General features: G+C 38.1%; 1 protein-coding gene across 3 annotated transcripts in view; it reads left to right on the top strand.

Moving 5' to 3' along the window:
- MTHFD2L (methylenetetrahydrofolate dehydrogenase (NADP+ dependent) 2 like) overlaps positions 1–12,906 on the top strand; it is a 137,928-nt gene extending 125,022 nt beyond the window's left edge. For all 3 annotated transcript variants that reach the window (XM_079920940.1, XM_079920943.1, XM_079920941.1), the window contains exon 8: positions 12,657–12,906. In XM_079920940.1, coding sequence (XP_079777066.1) covers positions 12,657–12,769 — 113 coding nt within the window. In that variant the 3' untranslated portion in view covers positions 12,770–12,906. The remainder of the gene's footprint in view (positions 1–12,656) is intronic.
- Positions 12,907–14,767: the final 1,861 nt, after the last annotated feature.

The following is a 14,767-nucleotide window of genomic DNA, read 5'->3' on the forward strand; positions in this document are numbered from 1 at the left end:
CATAGTGGCTCTACCAATTCACAGTCCCACCAGCAGTGCAGGAGTGTTCCCTTTTCTCCACACCCTCTCCAGCATTTATTCTTTCCAGATTTTTTGATAATGGCCATTCTTACTGGTGTGAGATGATATCTCATTGTAGTTTTGATTTGCATTTCTCTAATGATTAATGATGTTGAGCATTCTTTCATGTGTTTTTTGGCAGTCAGTATATCTTCTTTGGAGAAATGTCTATTCAGACCTAGAGACACATACAGACTGAAAGTAAGGGGATGATATTCTAAATAACTGTGATTTGGCCCCGAATAGCTGTAGCTTTACCATGATTTCTTCAAAAGAATCTCCACTGGACAAATCTCTCCTAGAGCAAAAAGAACCTTATAATTTGGGACTCCATCTGGTCAGAATTATTCCTCAAAATTCCAACCCAACAGTCAAAATATGAGGACAGAAGAGGATCTAGAATTACATAGAAGGTACCATTCTTCTGAGAAACTACTATAAAGGAAACTAGTATAAAACTCCCAGAGTGCTTTTTTTTTGGGGGGGGCGGGTACGCGGGCCTCTCACTGTTGTGGCCTCTCCCGTTGTGGAGCACAGGCTCCAGGCGCGCAGGCTCCGCGGCCATGGCTCACGGGCCCAGCCGCTCTGCGGCATGTGGGATCTTCCCGGACCAGGGCACGAACCCGTGTCCCCTGCATCGGCAGGCGGACTCTCAACCACTGCGCCACCAGGGAAGCCCTCCCAGAGTGCTTTTAAAGCAGCTTTTCGTCTGTATTTTCGCTTCTTTTACTACACTTGCTTGCAGATGTCTTATTTATGCATAGTACTGTACATTCAAAACCTGAAAGTTACCTTTTACTCCATGCTGTTTTTATATTATATACAACCTTTCATAAAAGATTATGATTTGTAGTTAGGGTGATTTAGGTTTGAATTCTAGCTCTGTTGCTTAAAACAATTATGATCTTGGCAAATCACTTCACCTCTCTGAGACTTGATTTTATCATCTGAAAAACTGAGATAAATAATACCTATCTTATAGAGTTGTTATGAAGATCAAATGAAATAATCACCTCACCTGAGCTAATGTATGTGACTTGCTGAGCATAATACCTGGCAGAAAACAGTGTATGTTTGTGTTTGTGTACATGTACATTGTTCAGCCTTTCTCTCCATTCCCACTAGAGCAGCAGTCCCCAACTTTTTTGGCACCAGGGACCAGTTCCAGTTTTGTGGAAGACAGTTTTTCCATGGACAAGGGAGGAAGATGGTTCAGGCGGTAACTCGAGCGATGGGGAGCGGCAGATGAAGCTTCACTCACTCGCCCACCGCTCATCTCCTGCTGTGCGGCCTGGTTCCTAACAGGCCATGGACCGATCTGCGGCCCAGGGATTGGGGACCCCTTCACTAGAGTACTAATCCAGAAAAATGTAACTTCACATTTCAATTACCACCCAGCTCCTCATTACTTTTCTGGCCTCAGCTCTCTTCTGATCAGGTATGTTTTCACCCAGCAGTCATATGAATAACTTTAAAGCACTCATGCTTATCCCCATCTTCTCCAAACTCCTGTAGTAGATCTCAGTCTGCCTCTATTCTTTTTGCTTTTAATCCTATACTACCTTGCACTTTTATTTAGTTGTTCCCTACTAAATTGTATGCCTCTGTAACGTAAGCTTCTTGTCCTACATTTCTTTTGTCTCTCCATCCCATACCAGGTCTCAGCCTTCTTAGTCATATCATTGGTCATTTGTATGATCATCCTCGATACTTATAAATCTCTTGTGTCACTCGTACATTACAGAAGCAATTCCTTATAGTTGCCCTAATGGGAACAAAATCTCCCACTCAAGGTGGCATCCAACACATTATTAATCTACAGCAACCCAGATTCAGTAGTGATACATCCATTGAGTCATACATTGATTTGGTCAGCACATATTTCTCACTCAACACACCTTCCAGGTACTAGGGATATAGCCATGCGCAGAGAGACAAAGTCCCTGCTCTCACGGAACTTATATTCTCTAGATTATATGTCAAGGTAAGCTTCTTTTGGAAGTGGTTTTGGTACCACTTATTCCAAATGTGTGTTCTACAACAGGGGTCCCAACCCCTGGGCTGTGGACTGGTAGCAGTCCTCCGGCCTGTTAGGAACCGGGCCTCACAGCAGGAGGTGAGCGGCGGGCGGGGGAGCGAAGCTTCATCTGCCGCTCCCCATCGCTCCCCATTGCTCACATTACCACCTGAATCATCACCCCCATTACCACCTGAACCACTCCCCGCCCCCACACTCATCCCCCACCCTGTGGAAAAATTGTCTTCCACAAAACTGGTCCCTGGTGCCAAAAAGATTGGGGACCGCTGTTCTACAAGATGGGAAAGTAAGAGCATGTTACCAGTTTCTAAGGAAGTAAGACTGTTTTGGAATGACATCACTTTTAGAGAACTATTAATCTGTGATGACATTGTAAAGAACCAGAATTAGACTGGCTCTCTACCAACTCAGCTTCTGTGTTAATCATTTTAATTTGATGATATGTGTCTTAGTCAGTTTGGGCTGCTATAACAAATGACCATAGACTGGGTGGCATAACCAACAAGCATTTATTTCTTACACTTCTGGACACTGGAAGTCCAAGATCAGAGTGTCATCACAGTCAGGTTCTGGTGAGAACCCTTCTGAATTACAGACAGCTAATTTCTCATTGTATCTTCACATGGCACAAAAAGCTAGAGTTCTCTGGGGTCTTTTTTTCTAAAGAGTATTAATTCCATTCATGAGGTTGGAACCCTCATGACCCCTAATCATCTCCCAAAGGCCCCGCCTCCTAATACCATCACACTGGAGGGTAGGATTTCAACATATGAATTTTGAGGAACACAAATATTCAGTCAATAACAATACGGTTGATCAGTCCCACTCAAAATATCAGCTTTTTGTGGTAAATGATTACAAGGTAGCTCAAAAGTTCAGCTTTAGTATAAAAGAAGATCTAACACTGTAGCCCAGAGGTGATCTCTTCCAGTCATTTTTTAAAAAGCTGATGGAAATTGGCAAAAGCCTCTGTTAGAGAGACTGTTACTAATACTGTGGTGATAGTGCTACATATGTCATTTCAGAAAGCAGGTAGAGCCACTGATGGTCACTATGAAACCCCTACCAGTGAGCCAGTTGCCACCTTGTTACTTACAACATGGGCAAGATGCTTACTGTGAAGTCTATGTCTTTGAAATCAGGTCAACCTTTAGAGACATACTTTTTAGTAGAACGTATTTGACATTGAATGATCTATCTTTTTAGAGAAGAGTGAAAGTTGAAGCACAAAAAGGCCGTCTACCAGAACAGGAGAAGTGCCTGATGCCTCCGCAAGTCTTTCTTCTTCTTTTATACTGAAGGATGAGATTTCTTTCTTCTTTTTTTTTTTTTTTTTTGTAGTTGTTTCTCAGGACCTTTTAAAAATAAAAGTATCTATGGAAGGGAAATTTTATCTCCTAGTGTCTTGGGTTGATCATGACAGACTACTGGGATCAAGACCCTGCCAAGAGATTTTGAGAAGACTCCAAACAGCCTATCTAGTTTATAGATTTGCCACTCTATTGTACAGATGTTCAGAAGCTTGAGGAAAAGGATTGGGGAGGAAAGTAAAAGGATTGGGGAGAATGACAGGAGTAAATGATAATCTTTTGTAAAGGAAGTCATGAAAGGAAGATATTTTTAGTTATGTTGATAGAGTACTAGAAATATCCTAGCAGTGATTCTCTACTCCTGCCCACCAAAATAGAAACTGGCAGTGGTGGCTGATACCATTCATGGTCAGAAAGGAGGTTCCTCTGGTGGGTCATAGACAGAGTTTGTAGAAAACAATTTCAAATTTTCATATCGGGTGATTGATTTGCTATTTGGCTCCATGGAAAGCCTTCCGAGTTGTATGAGTGGCAGTTTTGGATATTCCTATCTATGATACAGTAGCTGGATATACGTAGATTTGATTTAACATAAGGAGAAAAGTAACTAAAGCAAAAACAAAAAAGAAAGAAAAGGCTTAGCCACCTTACCCATTCAGGTAATACAGTAAACAGGTGAAAGAAGTCTTTGTAAGTACAACTTATAGAAATGTGACCAGAGTCTCATATTCTTGTCCCCAGTAGGGCGTTAACCCTGTCTGTCCCATTAACACCCCCACTGGGTGCCATGATAATGAATATCTTAATATATGTAAAAAAAAAAAAAAAAAAAAAACCTCGTAGAAACCCCAGGAATCAGGCAGCTAGGTAATTGCAAGAGAAAGCATAGTAAATTGTCTGTGGGGCACCTGATTCCTCGCTGCCTTGCAAGAAGTCAGTGGCGAGCCATTCACTTCTCAAGGAGCCCTTTACTCTGTCTGGCTCATCATGCTCTCAAGTGCCATTTTTTTATCAACCATATGAGAAAGTAGAGTGTTTTCCATACTATCTCCTGAGTCATACTATTTCTCCAGTCTTATGCCAGTCAGGTTTTTCTGGTTGTTATTCATGCACTTCATTTTCCTGAAGCGTGTCTCCCCTTCATTACAGTGGATATGTTTGAGACGTCATGCCTAAATGGATTGCATTTAGACGCAAGGGGGAATCTCCAAGCATTTAATTTAGGCAATTGCACATGTATAGGAGGAGGCTGAAATTCACATGAAAGGAATGAGGAGTTTTTCCTCTGCTGCTCAGTTGCCACAGATAAGGAATCATCCCTTTTTCCTTTTGGAGAAGAGGGTTGGTTTTAAAAATTAGTTGTAGCATTGTTGGAAATCTGACATGGGCTATAGAGTACTTCCTTGAAACAGACAGAGAAATGGACAAAATATAAAGGGAAATAAAACAATACTACAGGAACTTGAGATAGCAATTCCTCCTCTTCCACCCAAAAACAGATTTATAAAGCACAAATATATTCTTTAACTTTGCCAGAATATACAATTTCCAAACTGTATTAGCAAAATTAAATTCTGTTTAGGTACATATGGAGATTCCATTATTTGGGAACTTTGGAGTAGTATATCATGTACGATAGCAGAAATTCACTATCTGCCTAAGAATTAGTGAGTCTTCCTAACAAAGTATTTTAGATGAGAGTTATTAAGCTCAGGCCCTGGGAACCTGGGAACGTAAATTTTCCAGAGGAAATAATGACACAGAACACACAAGCCAGAGACATCCTGTAGTGAAGCATGGGTTGCTGGTGCCAAAAGGTTAATGATCACATACTTCTTCCTTTATTCCTACCTTAATTGTTAAAAGGCATTTTAATGTCTTATGTTGTTATAAGTATCCTTCATTAGTAATATTTCCATACCTTGTGTGACCCCTGGATTTTTTTGAGGCACACACATACACTGAACACAGTTTCTTTCATCGTCCCTCTCATCACCTCAAATTTTAAACTTGAATATCTTCTGCTCCATACCTATTCTTCTTATCATGACATTGAAAGATGGTTGACTTCAAGTAAGAAATGTTGGAAATTATGTCAAGCGAAACCTGTGTTAATTCTTCCCTTTAGGAATCTGAAGCCAATAACATGATAAAAAGTAGATGTCTCTATAGTGGAGAAAAGGGAGCACAGCAGATTAGATAGATATTCCAGGCTGAAAAAGGATTTCTTTAATGATAATTTAATAGCATTCAAGAACCTGAAACTTTATGAAAATATAACATAAATTTTTCCTTTAAATTTCCTTCTGAAAATTATTTAGTAGCATACATTTTTCTCTCCAATTTCTTATCTTGCAAAACTGGTTATTCTTAAATATATAAATGCCTAGGTTCATTCACAAAAGATATTTTTTTAAAAGCTCTTTCACCCTGAACACAGTAACTACAGCTGCCATCACCCAATCTAAGTTTCCTGACCCCTCACTTCGGGGTCATGCAGCCCCTGACCACCTTCCTATCCTCATCTCTTTCTACTCTCTGTTTCCACCATGTGCTTTGGTCATAATGAACTTCTTTGAGCTCCTCCATTGCATCAGCTTCATTGTCAAATCCAAAGTTCCTTTGCTTTTATTATTCCCGATGTTTGCATTGCATTCTCTCCTTCTTTCTTACCCCCTCACACATCCATAAAATCTTGAAGATTTTCTGTCACTTTACAGATATTTCTCTGACACCCATTTGATTTGGGGTGCTCCCACAAGAACCAGAATTTATTCCCATCTTAGCACGTCTCACTTTATGTTGCTATTGATACTTTTGTGTTCTCCCTTCTCTGTCCCAGGTGATAAACTGATCTCATTAGAAAAATGTACACAGAATAGGTAGTTTCCCCATTTGACTTATCCTGCCTCAGAATATTTTTTTTCCAAATTTTAAAAATACTTTATAAACAAGGTCCTACTGTAAAGCACAGAGAACTATATTCAATATCCTATGATAAACCATAATAGAAAAGAATTTTATTTATTTATGGCTGTGTTGGGTCTTCGTTTCTGTGCGAGGGCTTTCTCTAGTTGTGGCAAGCGGGGGCCACTCTTCATCGTGGTGCGCGGGCCTCTCACTACCGCGGCCTCTCTTGTTGCGGAGCACAGGCTCCAGACGCGCAGGCTCAGTAGTTGTGGCTCACGGGCCCAGTCACTCCGCGGCATGTGGGGTCTTTCCCAGACCAGGGCGCGAACCCATGTCCCCTGCATTGGCAGGCAGACTCCCAACCACTGCGCCACGAGGGAAGCCCCAAGAATATATTTTTTAAAAGTATGTATATATGTATAACTGAATCACTTTTGTATTGCTGTATAGCAGTAATTAATACAACATTGTAAATCAACTATACTTCAATAAATAAAAATAAAAATATTTTAGCCATTGCTCTTAGGTTAAATGCCCCAAATTTTTAGCATTGTCTGCTGGGCTGTACATGAGCTAGACTCACGTCATCTTCTGCACTCTTCACTTCTACATGTCAGCCCTGCTGGCCTTCTTGTAGTGTTTCCAGGAGTTCACGCCATTTTCTGCCTGGGGGAAAGGTTATTTCCACCTCCTTGCAAACATTGTTCCCCGGCCAAGAACACTGTCTACTCCTCACCTCTCCATTTCACGTGGAAAAGATTGGTTCATCCTCTGATTTCTGGACTTGGCAGAGATATACCACATGTGCTCAGGCTCAGTTAGGTCCTCCCAACACGTTCACAACTGTAGGAAACATTTTGTTTGTAGGATATTTCATAGCCTTAGCTCAGTTACTACTTAGGTAATTATATTTGTAATATATAGCCCCCAACTAGACTGTAAGTTCCAAGGGACAGTGACTATGGCTGTCTTTCTCATGAAACTTTTGCTGTAAATTTATCCAGGGCAGTTCTTAGCATGTGTGGGAACAGTGAATAATGAGGTTAGGAAAATATGCCAGGGTTAGGCAATAATGCAAACGTGGATGTAGGGCCATATCATAAAAGGTCCTAATTGCCATGACAGTCAAGATTCATCAAATGTTTATAAGCTGAAATGATCTAATCTGTGTTTTAAAGAATAAATCTGGCAGCAGGTTATATGGCTAATAAGGTAGAGACTGAAATCCAAGAGAGTGATTATAGTAGATTATAAAAAATGACTATACTATCTTCTGTTCTCATAAGCACATCCTCTTGGCAATGTGACTTTGCCATTCTTCCTATTCCAGGCCTTTAAATTTGAGCTTGACCATGTGACTTGCTTTGACCAATGGGGCATTCAAGTATTGCACACTGGGGTTTGCCTGGGACCTGACTGGGAAAACTGAGGCCACCATGTGAAGTAGCCTTCACTGAAGCAGTGAATTTTAACCTTGTTTTAAATCTACTCTACACAGTTTATATGTATAATACTCCCCCCTACCCCCACCAGTTAGAAGCATCTCTCATTTCAGCAGTGATTCTCAGTGGTGTGTACTGGAATCATGTGGTGGGAGGGGGCATATCTAATTTGACTACAGTTCTCAGGAGATTCCAACATACTCTATGACTACAAAGTGAAAATCACTCTACCAAGTTTCATGGATCAATGAATGAACAGTTTACGCAGCCTGGGGAGCTAACAAGTACCACTCAGAAAGTGACATTTAGCCAGATCTGAAAAGGAAGAATAAGTATTCATCAGATGGAGAAGTGCAGGGAGTATATGTCAAAGAAAATAGTATGTACAAAGGCAAATCTTGTGTCCAAAATGACTGATTTTAAATGGTAATTTCTTTCCTTTCTATACAATTGAACATACACTCTCTAATGTCTAAATCTGGCTGGTAGAGCATTATTTTTAAGTAAATCTATAGAATTACTTTGCAGGGTCAAGAGTTTACAGAGAGGTCATTCAGATAAATTATCATGATTGTCACCTTTCCTCAAAATATTCTTATTATCAGGTAACTGCTTTAAACATTATCAAGTCATTTCCATCTAAATCTCATTCCCTAGAGTAAGTTCCACGCAGGTAACAATAGGAGTTGGTGATTATTTTACTTGCCTCCATTGTCAGTTTCAGTAACTCTAAAATCATGTGGACTTTATGAAATTTAATCTAACTCTGGTTTTGAGATACCTGTTCATGAGTCTCTCTTGAAAGCATTGATATCAATCAAGATCTAATACCTGATTCTCATATATACAGAATTGTTAGTATTTTCCTTAAAACCCACACATACTCCCTCACAGTAAATAAATTTCTGAATGAAACTACTGCCTAAAAATTCTTCTGTAATTGTTTTCAGTGGAGCATGTAGTACACCTTTTCCTCACACATAATAGGTTTAATCTTTAATAGCATCATCTTCAACAAACAGGTGCAAACCCTTGTCTGCCCTCGGGAAAGACCAGCCAATGAGAAGTTATTCTGGTGATGTAATGCTTGTTAACTATCTCTCGGACATGACTGGGGAAGACGCTCTTCAGAGCATCAAACATGTATTGAATTTAACTCTCACATGACTGAGTTTAGCTCATAAGCCACTTCTGGTACTTCATAAACATGTCACTTAGGACAGCCTTCAAATAGTTATGCAAAATCCTTAGACTAGAGAATTTCTTTTAAGCATTGGCATCTGTACCCATTGGTATTGGCCAATGATAATTTCTCATCTCTCTTGAGAAGTCACTTCCATATCTTGGTCCTTATGTAAATAGACGAAGAATACATTAACACTAGCCAGCAGCAGAAAAATGTAACATTTCTTTCTCAGATGTAGAACCTAATGAAAATCAAATTAAAAGGAATAGAGATCTTATATTTTTTAAATCAGATTCATCACAACCTGCCTCTCATGACTGTGTACAAACTTCTCCTTCACATCTGCCCAGTTTATTTCAAAGATAAAAATATTTGAAACAAGTATTTATATAACCAGGTGTGTTCACAGTGATGTCATAAACTTCTGCCTAGTGAGTAATTTACAGGGCTCTGTTGATGCAACTAAATGCTTATGAATGTCCAGAGAAGTCCTCGCCCAGGTCAGGTAAAGACTATCACATAGTCTAATTCTATGAAGTGATAGACAGGACAGGATAAATGTGTGTTAGCTTCCACAGTAAAGTATGCAAAACTACAGACACAGAGCTACAAATTTCGGGTAGGTATTATTTCATGCAACAGCTTATTCTCATTCCCTATTCCTCCACCTCAAACCTCACTTTTTGAGCAAAAGAATGCAATAGTAAGCATGTTGTGAAAAACATAATTTGAAAGAGGAGGGTATAATACCGGATCAGTGGTTTATCTGATCTGAATCTCACCCAAAAAAGAAAGCAACTCAAACTGCTCATCCAGGGCTTCCCTGGTGGCGCAGTTGTTGAGAGTCCGCTTGCCGATGCAGGGGACATGGGTTCGTGCCCCGGTCCGGGAGGATCCCGCGTGCCGCGGAGCGGCTGGGCCCGCGGGCCGTGGCCGCTGGGCCTGCGCGTCCGGAGCCTGTGCTCCACAACGGGGGAGTCCACAACAGTGAGAGGCCCGCGTACAGCAAAAAAAAAAAAAAAAAAAAAAAAAAAAAAACTGCTCAGCCAGCTGAAATTTGAAGTGCTGGATATAATTCAAAGATGATGAACTATGAGTACTCACAGTAAAATTGTAGGAAAATTACTATATTAGAACTCCCCCCCCACTTTCTTCAGCTATTAAAATGAAATAATAATTAAATATTAATTATTAAAATGATGTGTATAAAGTTCGTGGCAAGTAGTCAACTGATAGTGGCTATGGTTACGACTATTTTTCCATATATACATAATTCCAAGCCACTTCATTTTTCAAAGTTGAAAACCAAATTATAGAAAAAATTATGGTATACCCAGAATGGATTCCCAATTTTATCTAACTTTTGATTGTGAAATAAACCATTTTATTTTTCATTGAAGATTTAGTTTGTACTTCTTAATTTGCCATATTATTCAGTAGTATTCTATTTTTATCTATTAATATTTCAAAGTGCTCTACAAATATATGATTTTACATACTATCAGTGTAAATAATAGTAGTATAGTATATTTCTTCTAGAGATCTGCTGAAATTTTTAAAGGCATTACTTCTCTAATCCTATAGAAAAGGTTCTGGAAGGCATTGTTCATGCCATCAAGTCAGCTTATTGGAAAATGAAAAATGCAGTTTGTCACCATCATGCAAAATATGTAGTTTGAGAATTTCAGTAAATTAACTTGAACTAAATTGTTTTGATGTTGTTTGTATCTAGTCAAAAGCACTGACACATTCCTGCAAATTGATTTTAGATTTTAAATTTCAAGGGCTATTTAGTTCACATTATCATAATTTACTGAATGCCTCACCTGTGTATGGAGAAGTTCTCAGATTAAAAATGACAACAATAATCACCACGAGACTTAGTTTCTGCCTTCTTGGTGCCCGTGTCTAATTAAAGGAACAGCACAGTGTGGTAAATTCCATAACAGAGTTTGGTACAAAATGACTGGAAACATAGATGGTGGCACTTTTAATTCAATGCTGGAGGGGCGAATTTTTGAGAAAAATGATGGACAGGTAACATTTTATTGGCTTTTAAAGAATAATAAGGAATTTCTTATTTGGATAAGGTAGCAGCGTATTCCAGGTGGAAGGAATAACGAGAGCAAAGGAAGAAAGGAATGATAATTTGTAGCTATTTGTGAAATAGCTGTTGACCTAGCCTAGTGTTTCTACAGCATAGAGTACATTGGATAGAAGTATGGCGGGAAAAGGACATGCTTCATGTATAGAGGCACATTTTGGAAAACTAACATATTACCTTCTAGATCACAGCATTCTTATCTTTTCTTTGTTATATGCCATGAGAAGATTCATGAATATACACTAGCTGGATTTTGTGTGTGTGTGATGCCTTCAAGCTTATCTGGAGTTTTCTTCAAGTAAAAGAATATTATTCCTTTGCTTTTCCTATTATTAAAAAATACTGCATTATACCAATACACTTAAAATAAGGTAAATGTAAATTTTACAAACCATATTTCAAGAAGGCAATATAAATTGTACAAAAGTAATGCTTAATTAAGATTTAGGGAACATCTACTGATTTCATTTATGTAGAAGCATATACGAGCAAACTTGTAAAGGCAATACATCTAAATAGCATGTGATTGATAAGGTCAGAGTATGCATTAAAGAAGTATTGTCTATGCTAACTTTGTACTAAAAGAGTTATCTGGGAAAAGTTCATTATTCTTAAGCACACGGTGAAACACTAAACCAGTAGGTCAATTCATGAAACCATTCACCTGTAATATTGTGGGTGTGAGCACATTCTTAAATAAAACTTGATAAAAATTCTCTGCCATTTTCTTTGAGTATATTCACTGAATACGAAGTCTTCATTCATACCTTAGAACAGGACTATGTGTATTTGCTCAGTTAATTTTAATATGTTTAATGATTTTTATTAGACTTGCAGTGGAATGTATTATCCACATATACGTGATACTGCTTTTATAACAGGACTATTCTAATTTAACGGATGATGTGTGTTGAACTATCTATATCCTGTATCCCCTTTGTGACCAATATCATGTATTTTAGAAGTAGTTAACTGGAATTACATGTAGTTGGATAAATCATGGGTTATAGATTTTCATTACGTAAAACTAACTGAGCTGCGTAGAGATTCATCCTACAGCGTTGGCCTCTTTGTGTTCTTTCTATACACATTAGATATCATACACAGAAGTGTGTGTGTGTGTGTGTGTGTGTGTGTGTGTGTGTGTGTGTTATAGCCTACTTCATTCTAAAAATGATTTGAGGATGTTAGGGTTATATGTGTAATGCAGAAAAATCCACTGTATTCTGTTAATTAAACAAGGGAGCCATTCGACTGAGATGGCTCTAATGCCCTGGCTGCCTATGTAAGCAAACCAAAATCTGGCTTGTAGATTTTGCCTCAAAATCAAAACCCAAGGACAACCAATCACAAACAGCCAACTAGGCTTAAAGCTATAACCAATCAATGATTTCCTTGCTTTGCTTCCACCTTTTCTCTGTAGGTCTCTCCTGTCGGTGGAAGCCTTCCTAGCTATACTTCAGGTTTGGCACTGCCCGATTAGACTCCATTTTTGCTCAGATAAACTCTTAAATTTTTTAAATGCTTCAGGTTTAACAGTTCAGTATGTTTAAAAATATGAAATTCTCAGAAAAAAATAAAGAATCCTTTCTGTTTCCTCCATCAGCTGTTAAGAAGAAGGCTAGCTTTATCACTCCAGTTCCAGGAGGCGTGGGACCCATGACAGTGGCAATGCTTCTCAAGAACACCCTTCTGGCAGCTAAAAAAATCATTTACTAGATCACATGAAAGAATAAAGCAAACTGAAGTCATGCTACGTATCTATTTGACAAAAGGCAAAAACCTTTATATTTTACTACAAAGCTATTTCTACATTGTATTTATTTTTTCACAGATGGAATCATTGTGGATCAGATGATTCACACAATCTTATGCATTTCCTGCTAATAATTTACTGAATATTTTGAATGGATATTGAGTTTTAGGAAAACAAAACAACTGCAATGAAAACTTTGGTAACAATTGTTTATTTTGTGATTAATATTTGTTCATAACGTTAAAACTAATAAAGGGCTCATAATAAATGCATATATTTTTGACACAAATAGTGTGTTTTCAACAAACATTTTGTCAGACAAATAAGCTCCCTTGTAAAATGTAATTTAGGTTTTGCCATAATTATGGCCAATTTTTATATATTTTATGTACTATATCATATGATGAAAAAGAGTTTATTTGCTAAAGGAAAGATAAAATATTAAAAATAAAATTTTGATCTCATACACTTCCCAAATGCATCCTACGAGGCATACTAATGAGAAATGATGCTCCATTCGAAGAAAGAAAAACATGCAAGGAAGGCAAAAAATGCAGTGCTACTTGGAAAGGTTTTGATTATTTCAAATGGTGAATTACTACTTGCCAAGTAAAAATGCAATAAGAATGTGTTAGGTTTACATGCAATTTCTTTGTTCTTCTAGAAAAATATTTGGATAATACCTTCCTTGAAGAATAGTGGAAACTCCAAAACCAAGCAAATATACAAAACAAAACTAAGGTTGTATTTTCCCACAAATATCAGGAAAACACAATATAGTATGAATGAGGACTTCATTAAAGAATAGAAGTTATATTTGTTCACAAATCTAGAAATCTAATAGAAAAATATGACACAATGTGCCCAAGCTAAGCCTTAGGATATGACTAAAAATCTATTGCTTTGTTACTCACAGTTCTTCCTTCTTCTCTTATAGCATTTGGTTCTCAAAGTAGATGCCATGTTTCTAACACAATTTAAATTAGAAAAAACATGTGACTGTCCGTTGGAGGCTATTTTGAGACTACCCTGGGCATATAATTGTATTGCTTTCAGGCCCAAATCCCAGTCTGTTTATGTACCAGTAATGATTCTTACCCAATGCATGTTGTTATTAGTGTATACTCTTGATCATCTGTGTGAAAATAGACTAGATGTTTATAATTAATATTTCAACTGTATAATAAAACCAGTTTGGAAAGGAATACCTGTCTTCTTTTTCTTTAAGCTATCTGTAAGTTTCTTTGTTCATATATTTGTTATCTGTTTCTTCAGAGCATGCTGGGGAAATGTACAAGTTCCTCAAACATGAAAGAAAAGGTTCTATAGCCCATTCCAGATCAATCTTTGTCTCATAACCCTGATAAAAGTTTAAATTTAAAGCTCCCAAGCAAACATTTCAGAAAGACCCTCTTTTTAATATTTAAGTGCCCCACGTTCGCAAAACAAACATAATGACCCAAAATACATTTACATGGAAAAGGTGAAGTCTGTAATTTTGAGCTTCCTCCTCCCCCACCCCCAAATGCAGGAGGAGTTATTTTTTGGAAATATTTTTCCCCTTTGATGAGGCTAAAATTCAGGAGTGAGCCTTTCCAGAGACCAATTAAAACACTATAAAGGAAAAATTATCTAACATTTGTTAAAAATATAAGGACAACTTTATTCAGGACTATTGCAATGGGGTCGAGACTATCACAATAGAAGAGATTGAAAACTCTAAATATAGCTGAGACAGCAATGGATTTATAGGCAATGAAGAGAGTGAGGGGATCAGTAGATAGAAAATTACTGAGAGGAACTTGATTAGATAACAAGACTAGAGGGATTCTTGTAAACTAGCTTACCAGGATTCTTGTTACAGTTAGGCCAGATACCAAGGGTGGGAGATAGGGAACTTGATCAGATATGGCAGGGACAAGGGTGCAAGGAGCAGGGCAGGGGGATTCTCCAGAAACTTA

Source organism: Stenella coeruleoalba (assembly GCF_951394435.1).
Source record: "Stenella coeruleoalba genome assembly, chromosome: 4".
NCBI classification, from domain to species: Eukaryota; Metazoa; Chordata; class Mammalia; order Artiodactyla; family Delphinidae; genus Stenella; species Stenella coeruleoalba.